At 49.1% G+C, this 27,247-nt stretch overlaps 1 protein-coding gene across 1 annotated transcript in view; it reads left to right on the forward strand.

Moving 5' to 3' along the window:
• The window catches only part of ZFHX3 (zinc finger homeobox 3), a 172,235-nt gene that overhangs the window by 117,591 nt on the left and 27,397 nt on the right, over positions 1 to 27,247 (forward strand). The window contains exon 7 of the mRNA XM_054170119.1: positions 21,281 to 21,388. Coding sequence (XP_054026094.1) covers positions 21,281 to 21,388 — 108 coding nt within the window. The remainder of the gene's footprint in view (positions 1 to 21,280; positions 21,389 to 27,247) is intronic.

Genomic DNA, 27,247 nt, shown 5'->3' on the forward strand with positions numbered 1-27,247 from the left:
GCTGGGGCTCAGCTGCTCTCGCAGTGGCAGTGTTCTCGTGGCTTCTGTGGCTGTGTGGGTGCAGGGACCACATACTGACCCCAGAACCCCACATGATGTGCCAGTACAGCACTCACTTTGGTCTGAACTGGGGATACTGGGGATAATGTTGATGGGTGGGGGGCAGGGGGTGTTCCTGTAGGGTGTGTTTTCTGAAGGATTTTGTACAGAATGTGGATTTTATAATCACAAGCAATTGATTTCCACACAAAAGGATGGCCTTGTGACAACCCAGGACGTTCTGCCCCATCTAGCTTTAGCATTCTTCTAATTCACCCTTAAGTCTTGTTTGTTTTTCTGGACTTATTTGGCCACTGGTAATTAATTACATCATGTTCTCACTTCCTGATGGTTAATTCTGAAATGGGAGCTGTTCTTGTGCCTAGGGAGCCTTATGCAACATCTCACCTTTCTCCAGAGTACATCTGCATTGTCCATCCTAAATTACCCTCTCCCCACATAAAGGCAGCAAGAGCATTGCAGCTACCTGTTCCTTTAGGGACAAGGGCTGGGGAACATGAACCCAAGCAATTTCTGGTCTCTGCAGCAGAAGCTGTGCTTCTTTTTGTTAGTGGTGTTTAACCAAACTTAAGTGTTTTTCCTTGGTCTCTGTTGCAAAGGCTATGGAGGATTATTCCGCTGCATTTTTTCTCTTGAGCAGGGAATTTCTTTGGCTTTGTTCTGCATGTTGGGCAGCTGTGCATGTCACCCTTGTCCATAAAACACAAAGCTCAGATATCACTCTGCATGAGCTGTCCCCACCTGGCTGTTGCAACAGTGTCCCCGGCGTGTGAGCTCATGATGGCCCCCAGGTTCTCGGTGTTATTTCCAATAGCCTGAGCCATTCAGCTGCAAGCGGTGCGGGAGCCTGCGGCTTCCAGCTTCGCTGCACATTTATGCTGGTGACCTCCCCCAGCTCCTGGAACGCTGGCTGGAGCAGTGGAGATGAGCTCCCAGGCTCACATTTTGTCAGAGCCCAGGTTTTGCTGAGGGCTGGGAAAGAGCAGTGCTGACTTTGTGGCACAAAGGGCAAACTGCCTAGATGCACCGGCTGGCTGAGGCCACTGGTGGTGCTCCGTGGTCGTGTTAGGGTGATGGTGTTACAGTGGTGATGCTGAGTAGTAGTGTTACAGTTGCAGTGGTGGTGTTACAGGGGTGCTCTGCACTGGCGTGTGAACCCATGGATAACTGAGGCAGCAACAACCTCCACAGTGCTGCCCATAGGATGCTTTTATTTCAGTGTCTCTTTCCCAGTGAAGAACAGTGATGGTGATAATGCTACTAACTGCCAAGGGTGCGTGCTGTGGTGTACACTAGGAATGGTGGAGAGTGCAGGACCACCACAGGACATTCTTCCCGTGAGTGTTTCTCTGCCTACATCATTGCTTCTGTGGTGCAAGTGCTGTGGTGATCTGTGGACCTTGCCCTGCTGATTTAACATCCCCAGGAAGCAAACCTCTTGAGCCCTGCATGCCACCCAATACAGCGGACAGCAGGGGTTTATCACCTTATATTCCCAGGAAAAGCTTCTTCCCCATGCCTCCTGCAAAACCCAAAGGGAGAATCATCTTATTTTTTAATCTTTTTCTCAGATTGTGGGAGAATTGCAGAGCGCTGAGGCCCCCTCCCCCTCCAGCGAGGCGGTCGGGATTGGATCAGATGATGCAGAGTGAGCATGCTGAGAGTGAATCCATTTTCTCTCCTCCATCTCCCCAGAATAAATTAGAATTTGCCTGATTTAATAAAATGGCTTCATCTCTCTGCCATCTTTTCTATCTCCCATGTGTTTCATCCCCACCCCCACTGCAAAATAATAGATCTCGGCTCTTCAGCTCCTGTCCTGGGCTGGTGATTAACACGCAGGGTCCAGGTGTGAGCATCTGCAGGCACAGCTCGCAGAGGGGTCCGGCCACCAAAAGTGTGCGGAGTCAGTCCCTGTATCTCAATTTCCTTATTGTCAGTGGTGATAGTTCTAATTGCTGTCGAGGTCAGTGTAATTTACTGTCCATCTGCCATTAACCTGACCTCACGGGTGGATGTGACTGCCATACAGATATTGTTTGGGGAGACTGGGAGTGGTTAGCGAGAGAAATTTTACAGAACAAATTTGCCCCGGCCACTTTTCTCCTTAATTGGCAGGTATTTGTCTATGCATGGAGTGGAACCGGAGCTCGTTGCCGCAGACTGAGAGGAGGGGTTATTGTTAGAATTTAGATGGTTTCACCACAGCTGAACCTTTTTCTCTCACTTGAATCTGGTGTTGTAATTTCTGTTTCCTAGGTTGATTTTTTTCCTTTCCGTTCTGACACTAATTATGCCAGGCGCGTTGGGAGCGGCTGCTGCTGAGAGGTACCCAGCTAAGTGTTAAGAAAGGTTTTAAAAACAGACTGAACTCTTTCTTAATGAGGCTCAATCGTGCTCTCCTCCGGGTGGTTTTGTTTTGCTGATCTGTCAGTTTTTCAAGGATTTAATTGCACTTTTTCCGTATTAGTCTTTGAAATGGGGCTAAGCAGCTTTCTGTAAAATAAAATATATTTAAAAAAAAAAGAGACATTACTGGCTTTCCTATTTTCTGTCTTTGCTTTCATCACTCTGGGATCATCATCTGCCACTGACTCCTGAGACCCAACTGTAGTAAAGCACAGAATTTATGAGAGCAGCAGACACAGCGGCAGGCTGGAGCGCTGTGGCAGCTCCAAAACTGTAAACCTTTACAGGCAATTCTCTTTGCCTCCCTGCACCTCAGTCTGGCTCCTGTCGTGTTGCTGCTCATGCTAATCCTAGAAGACTTTTCAAATGTTTCTTTTGGTAGAAGAAGTAGGAAGCAAAGGAGGGTCGAGGAGGGCTGTAGTGGCTTGTCCAGTGTAGCTCATTTCCTGCAGAAATGACACAAAAGTGATTCAGAACCCAGCTCTGCTGTGGAGCTCCGGAACAGTTGGAGACTCCGAGCGGCAGTGGACCTCTGGAGGTCACCTCGCCCAAGCCCGGCTCAGAGCCAAGCAGCTGCAACAGCATGCCAGGATATCTCCACAGGGTTCTTAAGTATCTCCCGAGGATGGAGACTCCCCAGCCTTGGTGGGCCCGTTCCAGCATTTGGGCTCCTCAGGGGAAGGGATGCAAAGTACATGATGCTGGATGGGAAGAGGCAGGAGAGGAGGCGGATGTATCTGTGATGCTGTTATCTTTATGGCATAGAAAACATGTTTGAAGCAATCAGCATGGAATTCTTAATTGCTTCACTTAGTTGTGCTCTCCTCATGGGACAGATTGTACGAGCGCGGGAGCTGCCAGGCCCTCGTGTTAGCGCCCGGTCCCTGCTGTCCCTGCTATTTTTAACCAGCGCTTTGTTTTGCAAAGATGCACAAAGCTGCTGTCTTCTTTTCCCGAGGAAGCTGGTAAATAGTAGAGGCAGTAGGAGCTTTCTGATCCACTGACAGTGACTCTGCTTTCTCAGCCTGCAATTCATCTTTCCTTCTCTTTCCATTTACAGTTCACTTATTCTACTTTCTCTTCCTTTCTTTTGGTTTTGCTTCTCTTCCTCCATCTTTTCTTTTCATGTGTATCCCTTAAATATTTTAAGAGTCTTTTATTTCTGGTCTGAGTCTCTCAAGAATCCTCCCTTGCCTCCCTTGCCTCCCTTGCCTCCCTTGCCTCCCTTGCCTCCCTTGCCTCCCTTGCCTCCCTTGCCTCCCTTGCCTCCCTTCCCTCCCTTCCCTCCCTTCTCTCCCTTCCCTCCCTTCCCTCCCTTCCCTCCCAGCTCCAGTGCACCTCTCATGAGAATGTAAAATCCAAGAACCAGATCTTTGAGATTTCAAAATAAAATAAAAGTAAACTCTGCTTTAAAAACACTTTAGCAGGATAGCCAGGCTAATTGTAAATCAATGAGTCTTAAAATGCAACATTGATCTCCAGTTAGAAGTTTGAAGGGGAAAGCAGTAATTACTGCACTGAAGGTAGATTTTTTTTCTCTTAGTAAGTTCTGGGCAGAAGGAAGGCTCATTAGGGCAGCACTTCGGAATCTGAGTAATTAGTTTAAAAAGTACTTTTGTGGTGTTATTCCCAGGGCTAGAAATTATTGGAGTCTTCACAGATTTATAGTTCAGCTCTGATAAGGTTTGATTTATTATTGTGTTTGTCGGGGAAGATCCTTCCTACATAATCACCTGGGTGAAGATCTGGAGCAGGATTAGTCTGGAAAGGATTGCTGTGAATGCACAAGGCTATGGCAGGTCTCCTGGCATTCCAGTGGAGCTGCCAGCCCTGCTTGCTGCTTCCCACCCTCATGTACTGCCAGTGTCACTTCCATGGGATGGGATTTGTGCAGCACAATGGCACCGTGCCCACGGTAAGCAGCTTCCATGCCTCTCCTGTGGCCAAGCTGCTGTGTGCTCAACCTTTGTGTCTTGGCTTGACACATCTCCTCTGTGGCTGCTTGTCCAGCCTCATCCTCATGCTTCCGGGGAGCACAGGCAAGGTGCTGGGCTGCACAGGGAGCTGGGATACCAGTGCCATGGTGGCAAAGAACCCTGTGAAAGCTATGATGGGGTGCCGTGGTGCCATGGCCTCACCCCTTGGGCTCTGAGCTGTTACCCAGCAGTGTCCCCAGGGCCACAGAGGCTCTGGGACACATGGAGTGTGTTGAGGTGTGCTGAGGTGGCCTGTGAAGGACCGGGAGGTGGTGGCCTGCTGGAGAACTGGGGAGAGGGAAGAGCCCCCAGCCTTCAGTGACAGGGCAGGTGACTGTGTCAGCCCGCACAGAGGGAAGGCAGTTCACGTGTGCCCTAAAGCTTGTAGGTTTATATTTTTTTCCAAATTCTTTTGTTAGATTTAGCAATTACATCTCTAGATATTCTCATTAACCTTAATTAGCTAATCCCTTTGGTGAATATTGCAGAATTCTTGGCCACAGCAACATCCTGTGACAGTGATTTCCACAATCCAATTACCAAGTCTAATTCTATAGGAAAAAGTGTTTGCTTCACCTGTGAGGTCCCGCGGATCCATTAGCTGCTGGCTTTCCTGCACTTACACACTGCCACAGGCAGCACTGAGGAGGTCAGCAGCTGGGGAGAGGGACAGAGGTTGGGAGCACTGAGCAGCATGCTGATGTTCCCATCTGCCTCTGTGGCTGCAGGAATATTTACCAGGCTTCCAGCTACGGTGCAAACGCTGCTCCAGAGGAAAACAAAGCCTACAGCATCAAGGTAGTCGATGTGGCACATCTCTGAGACCCTTGTTGCCTTCTCTGGCAGCCTGCTCCTGTCTGAGAGCAACATCATCCTCCTGGACTACAGAATCCTGTTGTCACAACTGGTAGGACAAGAGGAAAGGGTGAGGAGGTTTAGGAAAAACCTCTGTACCAAAACAGTTCTCAAGGACTGGAATAGACTGCTCATGAAAGCGGTTAATTTGCTATCTATCCCTGGATATATTTAAAAGCTGTCCAGATACGGTGTAGTAGTGGCCCTGGTAGAATTAGATAATGGTTGAACTTGATGATTTTAAGTGTCTTTTCCAACCATAGTGATTCTGTGATCTGTCTGGTGGGAATACAGGATCCTGACCACATGGAGAGTAAATAGTTCAAGTTCTTTTAGAGCATGTTCTGCTGTTGAAATCTCCTTGGCCAATAGACCGGTGGAAGGGAGGACAAAGTCAGTCAAAATAGGTGTTCTTACTCCTTGTGAATGTCATTTGCCTTCTGCCAAGTTGACTGAAAGTCCCTTCATCTGGTTCGTGGGAGAAATGGCTCAGAAAATCTCACTTGGTCTTCTTCAGCCAAGCAGCAATTTTGTGCTCTTCTATCAGGTTGTACTCTTTGCCACCTTTCTCAGGAAGGCAGGGCTCGTCTCTTGTTTCTGTCCAGGAGAGGCTGAGGTCCTGTGTTCCTTATACAGCTTTCTTCCCGCAAAGATTTGAGCAAGGGGCGTGTCATATTACCCCCAGTGCTGCATGTAGCATCACAGCCAAGACGGCCAAGCTCCTGCAAAACCATGTTGCAGCCTCCATGTGTCTCCCAGTGTCAGCTAATTCTGCACACGAGCAGCGCAAATTTTGCTCTCCTGTTCCAGGCTGAGGCTGACAAAATGGAAACAGGCACTAGTAGAGGGCTGTGGATGCTGCAGACTCATGTGACAGCACTGTGTAAAGATACCAAGTGGGCCAGGTCACTCTGGAGGTGGGGTAGTGCAGAAGTAGAAGTGCTTGTTGTCCATGCTAATTGTGACCCTGTGATTAAAATGAATCCCTGTGCAAGGAGGCTTTCTGGCACAGCTCCTGAGCCTCTACTCATCCCTCAGGAGGGCGTTTGTACTCCTGCCCACCTTTGATATGTGAGGCTGGGGTAATTGTAGAGCCCAGCTTCGCAGTCCAGCACCTCTGGTTGCCCTACTTTGCAAGTCAGTAAACGCTTTTGCAGGAATTGTTTCATTGGCAGTGACTTATAAATCTGATTCTGCACAGAGAGGAAAGGGGAAGGTCTCTGGAGGCAGAAAACCCTTGTGTGGCAGAAAGCCTGCTGGGAAGTCAGCTCAAGAAGAATTAGAAACCCTTTAAATAAATGCTTACTTGACGTGACTCTGTCTTCCACAGTCTAACAAGCAAGGAAGCGAATGGCAGCCGCTGGCCAGAAATTGATTGCATTAATTGATATGCCAATAAGAGAGCTTGTTACATCCGCCATTGGTTAGGAGGCCGGCTAACAAGTCCCGCTGATCAATGGAACCAATAAAGATTTCATCCATTAATGAGCAACATGGTAATTAATGTTATCCATAAACCAATTAGCCCGGGTAGCTAATGTGCTGGTTAGCACAGTGAGTGGCAGAGGCGTGGGTGTGCACAGCCTGGCCATCCGGAGCGAGGAGGGCACAGCTCTCCGGTGCGGCTGCCAGGTCAGAGGAGAAACAGCTCCTCTGGGCCCCTCTGAGAGGAAGAAAGTTGGGAGAGTGGCTGATGGGATGGGTCCCATTTTCTGGGAAGGGACACATTTCTTTAGATTTATGAGGCCATTTCAATGATTTCTTTGTTTTTTGTTAAACCTTTGTGTGGCACACATGAGGCTCTTTTCCTCTTTGAATGTGGTCTGCAGAGATGTGCAGGTTTACGTAGCTCATGTTCCAATGGCAGCATGCAGAGCCTGCCCTGTGCTGTTGGAAAGCTGCTTATCCACTACACTTAGGCCTAGAATTCTTCCTTCCAGCTCACAGGAGCTGTTGTCTGTACTGCTGCTGAGTTATGCTTTTTCCTCACCATAGAATTGTAGAATCACAGAATCCTTTTAGTTGGAAAAGACCTTTAAGATCAGCAAGTCCAACTGTTAATCCAGCACTGTCAGATCACCACTAAACCAAGTCCCTCAGTACCACATCTCCATGACTTTGAAACCCCTCCAGGGATGGAGACTTCAGCACTGCCCTGGAAAGCCTGGTCCAGGCCTTTAGGAACGATTTCTTTTCCAGAAGAGTTCTCATGTCCAACCTAAACCTCCCCTGGTGCAACTTTAGGCGAGAAAGTCTTCCCTCAGCCTCTTCTCCAGACTAAATGACCTCAGTTGCCTCAGCCACTTCTCAGAGGACTTGTGCGCTAGACTCTTCACCAGCTTCACTGCTCTTCTTTGGACACACTCCAGGACTTTGATGCCCTGTTACTCACTGGGTTAGTGCAGAAAACACAGTGTGCATGTTGAAGGCTGTTGTTTAAAACCACTTACCATGGGGTTGCCATAAGTTGCAAGCTGCCAGTGGTGTGCCTGTGTTGCTGCTGGGGTCACAACCGCTTGTGGAGTGACCTGGTTTGCAGCAGAGTCCCCTGCAGAGCTTTGAGTGGGTTTCCAGCTGCTGCCAGTGGCTCAGCCATCCCCATCCTCAGCTGGGGAATGGCCATGCCCTAGGGAGAGCCACACAAAGTTCAGGGCTGGGCTGCCTCATGGAGGAAGGGTCACGAACTGTTATCAGACAGAACTTCTCCAGCCAGGGGTTTTGAGGGCAGCCCTCTGCCTGCAGTGCTGCCTTCAGGGCTTCAGGGGCTGGAAGGTGTTGAACTGTGTGCAGGGTCTTGGAAGACACAGCCCTGTGAGGCTGCAGATGGGAGAGGGACCTTGGGAAGTGGGCTGACAGTGATTCCTCTCTGAGAGGTTATGGTGCCTGGAAAGGTCTGAGCAGGAGGAACTGAAGCAGCCCCAGAGGCATGGGGCAACATCCATCCCACTGTTCTGCTGTGGAGCTACCTCGCATTGTTAGATATTGACCCTGGGAGACCCCTTGTGGGTTCCCTAATTGAAAATTAATACCAGATCAATGCCATGGGCAATTTGCATATTGATCATAAACAACTTTGAAGGCACCAAGTGCATGTTAGATCAATAGAGCTCTTGAGCAGGCTGCAGTGGGAGAGCATCCCCCGCACCACTCACCAGAAGTTGTTAATGCTTGGGAAGTTTGGGAACTGCTTTGTGACAGCAGCAGTGATGGTGGTTGCCGCACCAGCAAAGCTGGGGTCAAGGAGCTTGTGCTAGACTGGAGTCATAGCATCCAACTAACAGTCTCTTCCTATGGTTCACTTTGGAAAAGAAACAGGAGAAGTGCTTTTGTTGATTTTAAATACCAAAAAATTAAACCCAGGGTCATTTCACAGTGCTGGCAGGGCTGCTTCCTGGATGCCCAGGCCTGGGGGAGTTCACAGCATGTTTAACTTCATCTTTCCACTCCTCCACTCCTGTCACCTGCAGCCTGCTGCACTTATTTTTGACACAGGTGATCAAAAGTTTCTGGGGAGCCCAGAAGAAATCTCTTCTGGTCTTTTCAGTGGTTTTATCCTGTATTTGCTTTTTGAGGGTAATACTTAGATTCCTTGTTCCTCTGCTTGGGACATTCACAGGTTACTTCAGAATGGTCTTGGGTAGAAGGGGACAAATATTTCAGATGAAAGTCCAGTAAATAAACCCAAAAACTTCATCTGAAAATATCTAAAGCACCGTTGGAAGCCTTCTGTTAGAGGGACGTGTGCGGGCAGCGGAGAAAAAGTGTACAGATGGTGCCGCTTCATCTGCTTGCTTTCAAGCACGTGTGCCAGTCACGCAGAGCAGAGCGACGCCTCAGACCCCACAAGGAAACCACATCTGACTTGGCCACAAACCCAGAGTAACCCACAGTCCAGGCATGAGGGATGGGCAGGGCTGAGGACTTGCTGCCCAAAGTTGCCTCTTGTTTTGAGCATGGTGCCGGCCACTGGTGCGCAGCCGATGGCTCCGGGAAGTCGCTGTGCATCTGATTAGCGCATTACTGAGCTTTCATTGACTCGGCTGTGCTGCGCTGATGAACTGAGACCGGGGACAAGCGCTCGTAATTGAGAGAAATAAATTCTTATCACAGGCCTCGGCTGGAGCCGGCACCTGGGTGTGTGCCTCGGTCCAGGTTTCAGCAGCGTCTCGAATCCCTGAGCCCCCAGCATGCCCTCATTAGCTTTTGGGGAAACCAAGCGCAGGGGCTGTGGGCACCAGGAGTGTCCCACGGTAACCAAAAGGCTCTGTCCTCCCAGCCCGCTGGCCATCACTGACCTGGTGCTGCCTCAGTGGCTGTAGGCTGGGCAGCTTGTGAGCCACAAGTACCTTCAGTGTCTTCTTGCTCCTCCCTCTTCCTTGTTCCTCTACCTTTCACTCCCAAGTTAGAGCAGCCATTCAGCACCCTCTGTCTGTGCTTTAGATTTGATGGCGAGTGCAGGGTCTTTCCCTGATGTGTGACAGGGGACATCCCCAGTATTATAGGGAGTAGTGTTTTGTCTTGATGCAAAAGAAAAAAAGAGCCCCATCTCCTGTTTTATATTAAGAGAGGAAAAGAATTCCAGGGGTCAGCAAGGCTCTGCAGCCCAGCTGTGGTGTGGGGATGTGTGGACAGCCCTCCCTCCCTGCTGCAGGGAAGCTCTGTTGGGATCTCCTGGGCTGTGAGCAGCCCCTGTAATTTTGCTGTTCTCTGGGCTGCAGAGCAGGCTGCTGCCCTTAAGGCAGCACCAGAGGTGGGGAGGTGCATGGAAAGGCTTCACTTGACATTCCCTGACCTCCCCAGTGCCGCCGAATGCCAGAGAGTCAGGGCTGAGATTGCAGTCGCTTTCAATTACTTGAAGCGGAGAGAGGTGGAGAAAAAGGGTCTGTTGGCTCCAGGAAGCTGAAAACTGCTGCTGCCGAAAGCTTGTTAGTACAAGGGGAAAAGCAATTACTGACGTTCTGCCAGTGCCACTAACCCAAACCCTGGGAAGGGACAGCTCAGTCCTAGGACATGGCTATCTCTGTCTTGGTAGGTGATGTAGGGGTCCTCATATGTGTCCTCAAGGACAGCTCCAGGGCTCTAGAGCTGTGAGTTTCTGGGTCACCACTGCCTTTTCTGCTCAGAAGGTGTTTGCTGTGCATACCAAAGCTTGTGTATGTTATCTGCTCCCTTCTCTGTATGAACCCAAAGTGTGTTTGGTGTCAGAGAGCTCTACCCATGGCTCAGTGGAGACTGGCAGAGGGGACACCAGGGCGTAAAGGTGTAGGGAGGATAGACCAGAGGCTGTTAACTGGCAGGGCTGAAAACAACATTCTGCGTTTGAGGGGCTGTGTCACTGCCATGGCCTCTGTCCTTCAGCAGAGGGGTGAGACCACAGCTGTTCACTCCAAGAAGCTTTGGTATTGCAGCTTCCCATCATGATGATTTTTATGTCTGGTTAACCTGTGGAGGTAGCACAGTTCTGGTGACCGAAGTGTCAAGACCCACTCAGCTGGTGGAGTCAGTGTTGTCTCTATCTAGAACTGCTGGGTATGTCTGCTCTGTCCTCCTCAGGGGATGCTCCTCAATCTTTCACTTTGAAGTCTTCTTAAAAGCCACAGAGCACTCTGCTGAAAAGTCTTTGGTTGCCACCACCAGCTGCATGTCAGCACAGTTTCAATCCTCATCTGCTTCAGCAGGAAGGAACCCCATCTGTTGCCTTGCCCAGGTGATCCAAGCAGCCCTGCAAAGTCATAGAATCAGGGAATGTTAGGGATTGGAAGGGACCTTGAAAGATCATCTAGTCCAACCTCCCTGCCAGAGCAGGATCACCATGCTTCCACAACCTGCTCTGCCCCACGGTCAGCAGCACACCCTGAGGTGATCCTCTTTTATTTTTTGTTATGTACATTATTTATGGCCATTTATGATTTCCCATGTTCATATAGTCTGTTAGTTCCAGGAAGAGCCTAGCAGCACAACACCATAGCAGACATCACTGTGAGCTGGTTGAGAATAAACCAACCAGGCCATGTGCTTCAGACCTGTTTGGACACAGCCTGTGTCCAAACCATCCTTAGAAACACTTCCTTAGAACCTTTGATGATTTCTTCCCATTCTTTGTAATAAAAAACTTTCCTCCCCAGACACAAGGAATGGCAACTTGCTGCAGACCCCTCACAACAAGTTGGTCGTGCTCCCCTGCTGCCAGGCCCACTGCTGTCCTCAGCTGCCCGTTGTCTGTTTTCTGTACCTCAGGGTACAACGTGCTGCAAGAATATTTTAATTGTCCCTAAACCAGCACACTATAATTATGGCTTTCCTAAGTTTTTACCTCAGCTGAAAAGAACTCCAAACATGCTGAGGTTGGGAAACATTTGGGGAGGGGGAGAAAAAGAGTTAGCAACACATTAATTAACTTTTCCTTGGAGTGGTATCATGGAGAGTGAGAACAGAGCAGAAGTCATGGGGGTTGTGTATTAAAAAAAATATAACCAGAAAAAGGATGTTTTAGTGTTTGATTTTAGTAGGGGTTATGATGGTGTTACAGGGGAAAATTAAGGTTGTTGGGAACACTCCTGTGCATGTCCAGTCCTTCAGGCAAAGCATGAATTAATTACAGCTCACTTTTGTTATAGTTAACATATTCTCAAGAGGTACCTTGTTGCTGAAGTTAGTGCTAACTTCAGTTTGGCTTTAGCTCTGGTTTTGTGTGTGAACCTGAAACATTTTTCTGCAGTGTGCCTATTCATAGCAACCACAGAGCACCTCTTATATTGACCACTGTACTCCACTCATGTAACCAGCTGAGGACAGTGGAAGTTGTGCCTTGGGAGGTTTAGGCTGGACATCAAGCAAAATATCTTTCCCAAAAGGTTTGTCAAGGCTGGAACAAGCTGACAGGGCAGTGGTGGATTCCAGTCCCCAGAGGAGTTTAAAAGCTGTGGAGATGTGGTGTTGAGGGACATTGTTTAGTCATGACCTGGCAGTACTGGATTGATGGTTGGGCTTTTTGAGCTTAAAGATCCTTTCTATCCAAAAGGTTCTATAAAACTTCACCATTTTCTGCTTCAGCAGATTTACTCTGGGTTTGTAGGAGAGGGAAACTGAGCTAGGGAGGAAGGTGGCTGCCAGGGAGGGTGGTGAACAGACAAAGAGGAGATGCATGACCAGAGAGTATAAGAAGTGGATGGTGGGGCAGGGCTGCTGGTGGGGAGCAGACCTCTTCAGAGGGGCCAGGAGCTGTTGAGAAATAGTGTGGTGTTGACATGTACTGGCTTTGAGCTTCCTGAGGAGGTTGCCGTGGGAGAATCTGCCCTGCGTCTTCTGGCAGCACCTGGGTTGTCTGGCCCAGTAAGGACACCCATGGGGTGGGGGTTGTCTGCAGTGGGCCAGGACCACTGCTGTTCCCTTCATTCACAAAACTTGGCCTAGGCACCATGCCTTCTCTCCCCTAGCAGTATTTGCTGTACCCCAGCCATGTCACTTCTGCCACCCCATCTCCTCCAGCCTCTCCTCCCCGCTGGTCCCCTTTGTCTCCTAACCCTCCTCCTGCGGGGCTCTGTGTTGGAGACCACACTGTCCTCTCCCTGCAGACCTGAAGCTGGAGATGGGTTTTCTTTTGTTTTGCTGTTTGATCCGTGTTTGTGTTTTTGCATGAGTCTCCTCTCCAGCTGATTCCGGTTTGGAGCTAGGTTAAACTGTGCAAAATACTGTTAAAAAGAAAAAAAGAAAGGAACTTGTCAAGATGCATTTGTTAGATCACGTTTAAAATGAAATAGCATTGAAGGTAGTTTTTGTCCAGAGAAAGGGGGGCTGAAAAGCCGTCAAGCCGCAGGAGAAAGCCCCTCCTTTGTTGTCCTCCTGACATTGAAGTGTAATTTTTCATGGTTATTTGGACTGGAAAATGGGGGGAAAGGGAGAGATGGGCTTGCGATTATTTCCCATAAATGACAACACAATCACATCACGCTCCACTACAAACATGCTCAAGGAATTTGCCTTTTTTTTTGCATTTCATGTGTGAAAATAACAGCAACCTTTCTAGTTCTGCTGAAATTCAAGGGGGCAAATCCCTGGCGGGTTCCACTGATTTAAAATTTAGCCCAGTTCACAAAAATGGACAGCCTTGTTCCCAGGGGCAGGGAGAAGTCAGTGCTGTCTTTGTTCATGGAGATACCAACATCCCCTGGGAGCATCTCCAGTGATGGCCATGGAATCACCTGTAGAAGGTGCATGAGGAACTGGCACTGTGAGGAGCCCTGAGCCCACATAACACTTCCAAGGTTCCTGGCCCTGTCTCCTTTTGCTATATAAGCCTGGCCACAACTGTGAGGTGGGCCCAGCTCATCGGTGGCTTGTTCATGCAGAGATCTGTATTGATGTTTTCTGATAACACTCTTTTCTGTGGAACAAGGCTCTGTCCAACTCTCCAGTCAGGTGAAGTCTTCCAGAGCAATCAGGGCCTTTCCCAAGCTTGTTCCCTGCACATCTGGCATCCAGACCCACTCAAGCAGATGGGGCTTTTGCACCCATAAAGCTGATGGTGGTGATGGCACAGTGCCACCCCAGACTGGCTTTGACTTTCTGCTTGCTGTCCAACTCTTTCTTTAGGAAAGATGGTGGCAGGTTTCACTCCCACTGACTTTTGTTTTCTTAAGAAAGAAAATGTTTTTTCTTCTAATTATCTGGTTTTGATAACATTAGTCTCTTTCCTAGTACTGCTACATTTTGTTAGCAAAGCACAGAGCCAAAGGTTGTGTGATTTTATCTGCCCTCCCCACCTACCTCTTGACTGTGGGCACTTCTCCGCCATGTGGGGCCAGAAGTGGGGTGTCTGGCTGGAGCTGGAAATCAGTGACTGAATGCAAAAACAGTAACTGTGCTAGTAAAAGCATTCCTCTTACACAAGAGATACTAATGTGTGGCAGAGGGTCATCTCCCTTCTGTGGTGCAAAGAGCTTGTTCAGGAGATCACCAGAGACCTGGATGCTGTTGAAGGAGTTTCAGATATGTTCAGGAAACCCAGCCAGAAATTCTGGTATTTTTTTCTTTGAAGCAGAAAACAAGGGAATATAAGCTAAAAGTTGCAATTTGCTGTTGAATTTGTTGGTTTATTTACCTGAAGTCTTGCCAGTATAGTTAACCACACAAAAGCCAGATAAACTCTCCCTTCCTTGAGCAGACTGCCCACGGAGGATGGCTGTGTCAGCTGGGGCATGGTGGTGGTCAGCATTCTCTGTTCTGTCAGTGAAAGCAGCACAGCTCTGCTCTGACCGTGCCCTGAAACAAGGCCATCTTGGGAATGTGTCACTAGTCCAAGATGTGTGGGATTGTTTTCTGCAGCCTTTTGTCAGACTATAGGACTCACCCGCCAGTTTTTGGATCAGGGCTGAAGTTCTGAGGGCTGCTTGTAACCTGTGCCTGGTGCTTTCTTGTCACTGCTTGGAGTCCTGCTTTTCTCTTCAGGAAAACAATAGGAGTAAAGAAGTTTATGTAGAATAATCCAGTTAGGAGCTAGCACAGAGTGTATCCATGTATATATACACATCCTGGATCAGAGCTGCAAGGGCAGTGACTGCCTGGTAGCCAAGGTTACCTTAGGGGATGTGCCCCAGACAAGCTTGAGCTGGGTAAGAAGCACAAAACCTCTGAATTTACCTCCATTTCCATGTGGATGGATCATCTCATCTTCAAATGCAAATAGCCTGCAAGGCAGGGAGAGGTGGAATTATTATTTTTTCTGTTAGGTTGTTCACAGACAGTCAGACAAGTTATTTCCAGGGTGTTTGGTTCATGTCCTGACCTTTGCCAGCTTCTCTTCTTTCACAGCACTGTTCAGGGTTGTGCTCTCGCTCAGATTTCAGCAGGTTGAAGGGTGACAGGTTTGCTATTGCTCTGTAATACTGTGTGCCACCAGCAGCTGCAGCAGCACACGTGGCTGCTCACCTGCACTGTGGGTGCTCACACATCCCCTGGCAGGGCGAGCGCTTGGAAATGCACAGAGGGAGAACGAACTAAAAGACAAACCACTATTTGCTCCTCTGATCTCGGGAGCTTTGCGTGCCCCAAACAAGAACTTGGCCATTGTGGCACTGGAGCCCAGCAGCACCCATGACCACCACCAGTTTCTCAGAGACCCTGTAGCATACAGCTGCCCAGTGGGAGCAGGGATGGGTGTGTGCTGCAGCAGATCACTGCCTGGGTCACTAGCCTGCCTCCTGCCCCAGCTTCTGGGAATGCCTGGTACAGTGCCTGTTTGGAGCCCTGCAGGAAGATGGCACTGCACATGCAAGGCTGCAGCAGCAGTTAGACAGGTCCTGGGGAAGCTCTTGTCCTTCTGTACCAGGGACAGTAGTTGATGTAGACCTCCTTCACAGGCTGTAAGTTTGCTGTTCCCACAACCAGGAGCACCTGGCCCATGGGCATGGTGCAGGGTGGAACCACCTCCCCTCCCCATGCCTCTTCCCTGTCAGGATGAGCAAACCTTTCTGAGCCAGCATCACAGTCCCACATGGGCAGTTTTGCAGACCACTGGACAAAAGCTGCTGTTAGGACAAGCAACACCAGATTGTGCCCAGTGACCCTGGCGTGGGTCAGGGTAGCTGAGCTCCTCTTGGGCTTCTCAGGGTCCAGGAGGGCATCAATGACTCCTGGGCCACCTGAAGCTTCTTTTGCTTCTGTAAAGACCCAGATCACAGCGTATCTCCTCCCAAGGCCCTGGGACCTCACATTTAAACTAATTTACAGCAGTGGAACTTGTGAAACATACTGGGCTACAGCCCAGTGGTGTGACCCTGGTGTCAGCAGGAAGAGCTGCCCTCCCCAGCCAGCAGCTCCTGGGCAGCCACGGCACGGCACAGCACGTGTGTCTGTGCATGTGCAGCCATGCAGCCGACTGCACACAGACCATCACTGTCACCTCACCTGACGGTGTCACCTTGCCGAAGTCATCCAGGTCTCAGTCCTGTCCTTCTGTGAGCTTTTTTTGCTATTTATCCTGAAAAAGGGAGCATCAGGGATTCTTTTTTGTTTCAGAGGAGCGACCCTGTGTACAATTAAAACTTGTTTCTGGTAAACCTCGTTCCAGGAAAGATGAGCTTTTAACAAAAGGCTTTTGACAGCTGCAGGGTATTTCATTTTTTTAATGCCGAATGAAAAATCAATACATTTTTCTAGGTTATACATATTCAGAACAGGCTTGATATTTCCATTATAATGGAAAATGGGTGTCTGCACATCTCGCCTGTCAGAGCTGCACCACCGCATTTTCCAAGCCACTGCTAAATATTTCAAATCTGATTTGATTGTGGTTCATGACAGCTAATGTTTCTCAGCTCTTGAGCCTGCCGGAGGGTGGAGAGGCAAGCGCACGCTCCTCTCTCCCATCCCCACATTTCCGCCACCCCCGGAATGCCCCTTATCCCTTCGGGTGAGAGGTCTGGGTTTGGTAAGGAAAATACAGCTGAGAGAGGGAGAGGCAAGAGGTTGTGCGTTTTTCAAGCTGGCCTGGATTTGGGATTTGGGATTTGCCAGCTTCTCCAGCACTCAAACTTCCCGGGTTTCGAAAGGGGCAGAAAGGCAGCAGCTGGTCCTGCGGCAGCGTGGTCCTGCGGCAGCGGGGTGGGGTTCAGGCACTTCAGTGTGTCACTGAGTCAGACTCCCTGACATCTGCAGATGTCAGACGCTCATGATTTTCCAGCCTCTTCTCCTTCTCTCCCCACCCGCCCCATAGTGAATGGTTTAATTTTAAATTAAAAGGAAATGCCACTGTCTAAAATGATTTATTCATGAAGGAAGAAAAGAATTCTCCTAGAATTTTGTTGGGGCAGATTTGGTATGATGGAGGAACAGGGTCCTTGAGCTCCAGGTGCCCCACTGTTCCACTTGCTTACTCTTGATTTTGTCCTAAACTTCAGTGACTGAAAAATTCCTTTAAGAAAATATATTAATAGAGCATGATGCCTCATGGGTGATACTCCAGCTCAGCTGGTGTGGTTTGTATTTCAGTGGGACATAATCCCACCCATGCAAATCCCACAGCAACAACACTTGTACCTGCCCTGGCAAGCTCCCCACGGGGGATGCAGTCCACTTACCAGTCCTGAACTCATAAACGCTGCGTAGATGGAGTTTCTGGCAACCAGACACCAGTTTGGCACCTGGATCTTTTGGACATAGGCTGCAAGAGCATCTCTGGCTTTCCAGAGCCCCTTACAAGGTTTCCAAGTGTGGAGTCAACCCTTCCACCTCTTACAGAACATCTTTTGTGGCAGAGCCCTCCCACCTCTGGTTGTGGTGCCCCACCATGCTCCCCCAAAGTCCTGGTCAAAGTCATTGGCTGGCAGAGACTCACAGTCTACTGCTGAAACGCTGCACAGACTTCTTACCCTCTGGATATCAGCCCAGACTGAGGACTTAGGGTGTGCAGTTTTAAGCTGACTACCTTTTAACTTAAAATGACTGGTGGAATTGGTCTCTGTCTTCTTGAGGTGAATACAGCTAAGCCAATAGGTGAATGAGCCCTAACATTGCATAAAGCTTCAAGGAGGTATGGTCAGACAGTAACAAATGGCTCATGGTGGTTTGGAGATAAGTTCCCTTCTTTTTGCTGACCATGGCCTCCTTCAGCCTTTGGGAGCTGGTCATGAGGTAGTCTTCAGACTCAGCTGCAGGTCTATCCCATAGGGTTCTTCAGATGTTAGGTAAAAGGCAGTGGTCAGGTCCATTGGGACACAGCATGGGAACAACACAGCATCAGGGCCTGCAGACAATTAAAAGCTGCTTATTGCCTGTGCAGGAGGCTGAGGAGAAGAGCAGACCATTCTCTACCAGATAGGATGCTGGCCTTGTCTTCTCAGCAGGATGCCCCAAACAAATGCAGGAGGATAGATGGTTGGGTGCCATTCACATGTGCCTTTGCTGCCTAGACCTGCAGTCATGCTCAGAGCTGCCACTGCAGCTGGGCAGCTGCAGAGCTGTTGGCAGAGTGTGGGTGAAAGTCTTTTGGGAACAGTTCTGATGCATTTTATTGCCAGTGATGGAAGCTCTCATTGTTGGAAACTGGGTCAGATCACATGCTTGAGCCCCACATGCAGTTGGAGGCTGATTCTCAGCAGTTCAAAGCCCTCTGCAGTGCACACAGCCAGCTGAGGAGTGGTGGATGAGGGCTCTCCTGACTGTCCTTGGAGTTAGCTTCAACACTGGTGGCTTCAGAACAAGTTGGGCTGAGCATGGTGAGCAGAGCTGCACCCAGCCTTCCAAAAAGGTCTGCTGAAGGGGGATCACAAGGCAGCCAGGAATTAATGCTTCCCTTTCACAAGGGAAGGTGTTGCATCCCTGGGGTTGGTGGGTGCAAGGAGCTCCCAGGGTGTGCAAGGAAGAGGAACAGGAGGATTGTCCTCAGCAAAGGCCCCAGGAGTGAGAAGCCAAGCAAGAACCGTACCAGGGACTTTCCCAGCCCGTTCAGAGATTCCCTGGGCAGATGTGTCTCATATTCTGCTCCCTTCCCATCCTGCTTTAAAAAAAAACACCAAAAAACAGCTCAGCCTGGAGCAGGGTTTGAACTGTGTGTCTGCACTCAGCAGCCCTCCTGCCTGGCACAGTGGTGTTTGAACCAGGGAGGCAGATCCCTCCAGAGAAACTGCTTCAGGGTGCAGACTGGGTGCTGGTAGGGTGCTGAGTGCAGGGTGTTGAGCTCAGCCAGGGCTCAGTGGGACGAGCTGTGCCTGCTAGCATGCGAGGGGCCACGGGCTCAGCGGGGCAGGAGGATTTGCTGTTTGTAGCCCTGGTTTTTATTCGTTCTCTAACTTGCATTTCTCCAGTTACTGTCAGGCTGGGCTTTCATCCATTTTAAAGAGCTATTTTTTCCCTTGTTGATGTTGATGGTCTAAAGACAGACGGTGTAACTGCTTATGAATGTCCTATATTATTCCCCTCGAACCAGACAGTGCACTTGAAGCCGTGTATTATTTCCACATGCTCAGGTTAGAGCCCAGACAGGGCTGAGTCGCAGCCGGCTTGCCCTTCCTCTTCCTCCCATGCCGATGCTGACACCTCCGGGTCGCAGCCGGGAGTGCCGCCAGCCGGGCATCTTTGTTGTGTGGCTCCGGGCCGGGAGGCTCCGGGTTGGGGCCCTGAGTAGGGCTACTGTGGCCACTGCCAAGCCCACAACGGAGCCTGTATGGTGCTGTGCAGCTGGGCCAAGGATGGAGCAGGGATGGGGTGGGCAGTGGGTAATGGGTGATAGACTGGGTGATGAGCAGTGGGAGGTAGGCAATGGGTGAGTCCAACTTCCCACCCACCTCAGCCAGCCCAGCTGTCCAGAGGACCAGGGAGTGCCAGAGCTAGCCAAGTAGGCTAGGTGTCCGGAGAGAGATCAAAATGAATATTTGAGTACAGTAACAAAAACCCTTAATGAAAGTTTTTATTAAAACTGTCTGAAATCTGCTGTCAATGCCAGCAGCCTCTGTAAGAGAAAGCAACTCACCTGGCATGGTGGCATTTTGAAGGCAGCAAAGTTGTTGGGGTGGAGTTGTTGGGTTTTTTCCCTGGAGTGGAAGAAAAAATACTGTATTTTGATTTCTGAGACATGAATTCAGCTGCTGGTTTCACAGCCCTGTTCTCCAGCCAGCCTGAGCACTCAACCACTCAGAAGACCCATGCATCAGTCATTTGTACCTTCTTACAGGTTAGGTGCCCAGTGATGCCACCCATCACACCTCTCTGTCTGGGGTTTTTATGTCCCAGATGAAGGCTGCTGGGATGCCCACAGCTCTGAAGAGTTTCTAGCTTTTAAAAGAGTGAAGGAGGGATAGAGTATCAATCACAGTGCTTCCCCTTGATACCAGTGCTGATCTCTGGATGCTTTTACAAGTTCCTCCCTGATTCAGGTTGTCACATGTACTGTGGAGTATCTGCAATCTCCTAATACATACTTTTAATCTTGATTTCCAGCCCTGTCTTTGTTAGTGGGAAGATGGGATATGGGGGAGGGGGTGTTTAACTGGTTAGGTAATTCATATAAAACCCATGGCAGCCTAGGCTTTACCATGACCAGATAATGCAAGTCAAAATTATGAACTCTCCTGCCTTAAAGAGGATGCAGTGGCTTAAAAGTGCCCTTTTGTCCTGGTGTGGATGCAGCCCCCATGAATCATGTAGTAGCTGTTGAGCTACACACACTGTGCATAACTACCCACTGTATTAGGAGACAGTGTGGCTGTTACACCCTGGTGTAGAGTTCTGGTGGCTGCATCTATCTGGCTCTTGGTGCCCCACCAGCCGACAGTGCCTCTGTGTGGAGCTACACCCTGTCGACGCGCTCTGTGCCACCAGCCTCAGCGCACCGGTGACAATGGCTGGGGCAGGGGCACTTCATGTTTCTTTCTGAGCTTTCAGCGCTTCACTAAGAGCTTTTTCTCCTGCATGGTTTTGTACCTGTGTGATACCAGCCATGTGCTCAAACTCTTCCCATGACTGGGATGAGAATGAGGCACCCACGAGCTTCCTCCCATGCCTTCTGTCAGGGCCATGGCTATGCCTTGCTCTGAGCAGAAGTGAGTGGTGGTGTGTCTGCGGTGAACTCAGGGGGTCTCAGTGACCAGCTACATTTGGTCTAAATATCTTTAGATGAGGATGAGGAGGAAGGCTGAGGCTTAGGGTGCTGGAGGCTCCAATCAGTCCCTGACACTTCACTAACCCATGGCATGGTTGGGTAGAACCTTCTCATACCAGGCAAATGTTTTGCTGTACATCAGTAGCTTTAAGTGGTAGAGGCAGACATGATTCTTCATTTTGTCTTCATCTCTCAGGTTTTCCCTCTGTAGGATCTTTCTTCACCAGGATAGCAGGTAGTGTTGGGAAAACACTGGATGACACTGATACCTGCCACTCAACACTTGTGCTTCAGCACTGGTTGTTGTTCTTGTCCACTGACAGTTACTTGCTCTTCTCTTCTGAATTCCATTTTTATGATAAGCTTTCTGCTTCTCTTGTTCCAGAAGAATCCATTGAAGATGTGGAAGGGCCCAATGAAACAGCTGGTGATGCTGAAGAGCCTGCCAAGGAGCAAGAGAGTGGAGCAGATAAGGACCAGAGTAAGTGGACAGGTGGGTTTCTGTCCCTCTTTAAATCCAGGAAAGGAAAGCAGAAGGAGCAGTGGTCTGCAGAACTCTTCCCATAAATGACCACCCCACGTAGTACTGCTAGCATGACATAAGCGTTGTCTTCTCTGAAATGTAGCTTCATGGCACACTCGCACAGTTTGAGCTGTGGTTGGTGGCACAGCCCCCTCCCTGCCCTGGGCCGGCAGCGGGGCAGAGCTCCCTGTGCTCCATGAAGCTAGACCTGACCCAGGAAGTGGGGATCAGCAGTGAGGAGAGAGGAAGGAGAAGGGGACTGTCATTCTGGCAGCAGCCAGCAGTTGGGGTGAATCAAACATATTGTGAAACTCCACCCTATGTTGGTAGAACTTGAGAGACTCTTTGACTGCTTTTTTTTGTCCTGGTCCTGGCTCTGGTGTCAAGACTTTGATGCAGGAGGGCAGAGCAAGGACAGTCCCTCTGTTAACCGCTCTGTGTCTGCTGGAGCCATGACATCCTGGAGCAGAAATGGCAGATACACAGCAGTACTTAGGTTGTGGCAGTGGAATCTGGAAGGTTTCTCTTAGCAAAATCCTTAGATGGATTAGTTATGAAGGTACTGGTTTACTGTGTCTTTCCCAGAAGATGGTTGCTGTCTTGCAGAGGTGAGTGGGAGGAGTCTTTTAAATATTCCTTGCCTTGGAGCAGAAAGCAGCTGCAGGATTGTCCTCCGGAGAGAGTTGTTCTCTCCTCAGCTGGCACTTGCTAACCACTTCAGCATGTGTGGGAACAGAGGCTCTGGAGGTGGTACTCGCTTTCTGTGACCCAGGATGGAACAGTTCTGTCCCCCAGTTTCTGAACAGTAACCCAGGGGTTTTGCCAGCTTAGGTTTGCTTAGTGTGATGCTTCTCAGTTTGCAGAGGTCCTTCCTCCAATGCAGTGTTCTGCCGTGTTTGTGGTTGTCTCTTAGAGAGCCACAGCCAGAGAGATATTTTGGCTTACACAGTTTTCAAGAGGCTGAAGTGTGGTCTTTCAGCTAAAGAGTTTTAATCTCAGCCAATCTCAGTCAGCTGGAAGGTCTTTCCGAAGTGGTGAAGGAAGCAAGCTGTGCTTTAGTGCTGGTCAAAGCTCATGTTCTAGCTGACGTTGCTCAGTATGTTGCTTGCCATCGCAGACCCGTTCTTCAACCCAGAGATGCAGATTGTGTGTGGCTGTAGGTAATTTTTTCTCTCTTGTGTGGGATTGTGTGATTCTAAACAAAACCACACTCGGTGAGGTGTCACAGAAAGATGTAGTGTCACGTATTTGTTAAATCTCTGAAAGGGCACGTGGGGCCCTTTGCCCAAACCTTACAACAGCTGACCTACATTAATAAGATTATTTTTAATATGTGGGAAAATGAAGAGCCTACTTTTACTATCCAGAAACTACATTTGGATGGTTTTATTTCTTCACCCTGCTGGTGAAATTTCTGAGCCATTTTTGGTGTTTGTCAGTCAATCAGCAGATCAGAAATGGACACATCATTACGTCTCCAAAGGAAAACACATGAAGAAGTATGCAGACTGCGTACATAAGCCCACAGAGCTCTGGACAAGTCTTGCCCAGAGCCATTGCAAGGCTGCAGGGTGCCCCCTCAGCAAGGTGTATGCACATGCTGATGTTGAATTCAGGTCCTGCTTTCAGACATGTAACAGCATTACCCTGAACTTTAAGGCAAAACAAAATGTTATCCCCTGTTTGTGTACAATGGAATGTGGAGCAGGTACCACACCTCAGTCTTGTATTGTTTCTGCTTTCGAGCTCCCCTGAGGAATTTAGCTATGCTGCCATGTCCTTCTGGACCTCAGACATGGAAAGCAATGGAAACTAGGTCAGGTTATTCATGGCAACCACAGAAGAGCCATGTCTGCATGTACAGGAATATCAAAACACCACAGTACAAACTGGGATGTACCAGGGAGGGAGGCGGGCAGCAGCACAGAAGCACTCTTAGAGCGTCACTTGCTGTAAGAGGAAACTGCAGAGAAGAGCTGGTCTGCAGCTCAGCAGAGCAGGAAGGCCATCAACCACCATGTCCAGAAAGCTGAAGAGCATAAAGCCTTCTTTGCATTCATCTTCACTGAACAGACTGACTGTGTGAGAGCCCAGAGCAGTCCATGCTAGCAACTCTGTAGGGAGAGCTTGTCAGAGCTGCAGAGCAGGCTGCAGAGTACTTAGTGAAACTAGATGTCAGATCTGTGACCTGCTGCCTCTTACCTGGGTGTTTGAGAAAGAGACTGAAGCATCCTCAGACCCATCAGCTGCTCTCTCCTGTGAATGCACAGGAAACAGTGGAAGTGCCGCAGGGGGACAGACGTGGTGTTAACTGTGGCTGGAGATGTAGCTGGGGAACTGCACACCTGCCAGCTCCGCTTGCCCCAGATTTCCTGGGAATTGACCAAACAACTGTTTGTAAGTACTGATGGGAAGATAATGAGATGAGTAACAGTCGACACGGATTTGTCAAGAACAAATCATGTCAACACGACCCAATTTCCTTCTGTGTGAAGATGGTCCTGTTTGCAGTCAGTATCTTGTGTCTTCTCCTCAGGAAGACTTTTGATGCTGCTTTTCAGGATACTCTGAAAGCAAAGCACAGGCATTGTGGTATAGGTGAAAATATTGTGGAATAGATGGCTTTCTTCATGCCTGGAAAGATGTCTGGTTCTGAGTTGGAGTGTCAAGAAAGTTGAAAAGCAGTTTCAGAAAGTCCAGAAAGCAAGAATGACCCAGAACAGCTCATGGTCTGCACAGTGTCAGCTGTCAGGAGAAAATGGAACAAACAGGTGTATTTGACCCAGAAAAAGAACCAAAGGGAAGAGAAGTTCGGTCTTTTGGCGCATAAAGTGCTTCTGAGAGGAAGGAAATAATTTGTTCTCCATGCTTAGGATAGAGACAACAAGAAGCAATGGGCTTAAATTGAAGGGAGAAAGATTGAGGGTAGATAATGAATTTTTTAAAAAAAATCTCCTGGTACAGCTCATGAAGCACTGGAGTAGATTTTCTGGGAAGGTTCCTCAGAGGTCTTTCAAGAAGATTAGACGGGCTGCTGTTGGGAATGAAGTGGGCACAGTTTATCCTGCTCTGGATGGACCAGCTGACCTTTGGAGGTGCCTCTGAGCCATGCAATTCTGTGAAAGTGGGAGATAGGCAAGAGAGAAGTGCAGGCTCAAAGCCAATAGTGTGTTGAAGTGGAGGTTGATAGACCTGTTCTCTGTTCATCACACCGCAATTTGATCATTATGTTCTTTGGCAATTTACTCACCTTTTGTGCCTCAGTTTCTAGCTGTGCACTGGGTGATTATTTTCTTCCTCTTCCTTGAGGATTTGTGAGATCTCTGACAAAACGTTGAGGGTGTCTCCCTGGCTGCCTCCACACAGACATGCTGGTGGTGGGTCAGGGTTGTTTGGCAGCTTCACAGTACATCTCTCCACAGCAAGCTGCATTGGCAGCAGTGAGTGCTGGGAGGAAAAACTCTGCTTTCCATGTGGAAGTGTCAGAATGTCTTCTCTGCAAAACAAATCCATTGATTCACGGGGGTTACTGATTTTTAAGTGGAATAATCTCAAGCAGAAACATTTCTTTTTGTAGATAATTCTTTCCATTAAAAGATACACATGGAAAACTCCATCCCAAATAAGGATTGATTTTACCTTGATTTTTACATACACATTCGTGGCTCCTGAAGACATCTGGAAGGCGGCAGGGCTATCCGCTTCCAGCCATGCTCACTCTGTCTCCATTATTCCCAGCTCCCAATGTGCAGCAGTGCTTACAGGACACCTTAAACACTGCATAGAGAGCAAAGGGCTGACACTCCCATCTCTAGACCAGTTTGCTTCCTCTTTTTACCCTCTCTCCAACAGTGGGATGAGCAGCTCCCAAGTGCTGTTTGGTGCAGCCCCCTCACCTCAGAACCACTCCTGCCCTCTCACCGCAGAGCCAACCCTGCCCAGCTTCTTTCTGCCCCAGAGCCAGCCACCTCAAAGCTGGAAAAGGGAGATGTACTTTGCATGGTGAATGTGCTTCAGAAAGTACCTCATCTTGACTAACCTGAGATTTATCACAAGCAAAGCAGGAAGGAGGAGAGAGATCATGGCTATTCCCAACTCCATTTTTTCCCAACTCCATTTTTAAGGCAGGATGTAAGTGATTGATATTCAACCCACTGGCTTCCAGCTAAAGCCAAATCAGACCAGGATGGATCAGTAGGAGACTTTTAAGATTTGGGGTGGGGCTTGGGTGTGTTTTCCAACTAGAGCGAAGCACTTCATCTGCAGTGACCCAGCTACGAAAGAGACTTCCTTAATGCACTCTCAGTTGTATGGATACAGAATATCAGCTTTTCTTGCACAAAACCAAGAAACAAAGTCTACTTAAAATATAGATTGAAATGAAATATTTCTAGAGGACTAGCCTGAAGGGCCTTTTTTTTTTTTTTTAATGATTTTTTTTTTTTTTTAATCCATGATGCTCACCTAACAGAGCAATTAGTGCAATGGAGCGTCCCTGATTCGAATCCGTGGTAGATTGCTATTAAAGGAGGTATTAATGGGCTGCCGAGAGCTGGGAAATTGTTGCAGAAAAGTGTGTTTATGGAGTATGGTGCTGGCAGGCATGATTTCAATCGGATTTGACATGTTTAACATAAATGTATACTGCACAGCTCCTGCAGTTTATGAATAATTCCTACAGGCCCACTGCCTTTCTAATTACTGAAATTGAAAAAAACAGGTCAGGCACATCCTGACGGAAATCTATTACTGCCCCTCCCCCCCCGGCCGCTGTTCTCTCCTTTTTTAATATATGGCGTTTGTTGAGCACTTAATAGCTGGGGGTTCTGTGGAGCAGCGTGAAGGCAAGGGCAACAGCAGGCTGGCAGGAAGGGAATGAGGGCTCCTGACCCCGGTGCTGAGTGAAGGAAACCTTGGAGAGAGGACAGGAAGGTTGACTGTGGTTGTGCTTCTTTCCAAGGATTTACAAAGCACAAAAGGCTCAAGCACAGGAAAACAGCAGGGCCAAGTGTCTCAGGGCCACAGCTCACTGGGGAGGCTGGGCTGGGAGCATGCTTGGTGCTGGCACTGTCTGCAGAAGCTGGGCGTCTGGTATCTAGGGGAGTGAAGGGGAGGTAATGGCCAGTGGTGTGGCTCTGGGGGGACCCCAAAGGCCCATTGCTCTTCCCTAGAGCTGGCCATAGGATCCTCCCTGGGCTCTGCAGCCAGGCAGCCCCAGAGCATCCCAGGTCACTCACACAGCATCCTGGCTCTGCCAGGCTCACCCAGTCCTGGTCCCTCCATGCTGCTCCCTGCTGAGCCAAACAGCAGGTTCAGTGTGTTCAGTTGGTCCTCATGGTCAGCCAGATCATTTTTATGACTCTCTTTTTGGACTTTATTTTGTTGGTTTTACCTAGCAAAGCACGGCTGCTTAAAAGATGAAAAGCAGCAAAATTGCCAGTCTGGCCCAAATGGAACCAATTTTGACTTATAGCTGTAAGACATGGTCCTGTATACCTCCTAAACTGGAGCTGGTCCTCCCTGCCAGCACAGCTCCCTTCCTGCCCTCCATGGCTGCTTGGCTCTCCACTGCCTTTGCCAGCTGCTGATCTTGAAAATATGTTTGTGTTGGGGTCACCGCAGTAAACCCCTCTGCTCCCTCCCCAGTAGTGGTAACACATACTACCATGCCAACAGTCCCTGGCAATGTGGAGGGCCCCTCTCAGTGGCACTGCTGGATGAGTTGCACCAGAGCCTGTCTCACAGCTGCTTTGCTGTTTTCAAATACTTTTCATGCATGTTCTTCCGCGAGCAGGTCCCTGCTGAGGTCTCTGCCATCCGCACGCTGTG

This window comes from Dryobates pubescens, chromosome 19, assembly GCF_014839835.1.
Source record: "Dryobates pubescens isolate bDryPub1 chromosome 19, bDryPub1.pri, whole genome shotgun sequence".
Taxonomy (NCBI): domain Eukaryota; kingdom Metazoa; phylum Chordata; class Aves; order Piciformes; family Picidae; genus Dryobates; species Dryobates pubescens.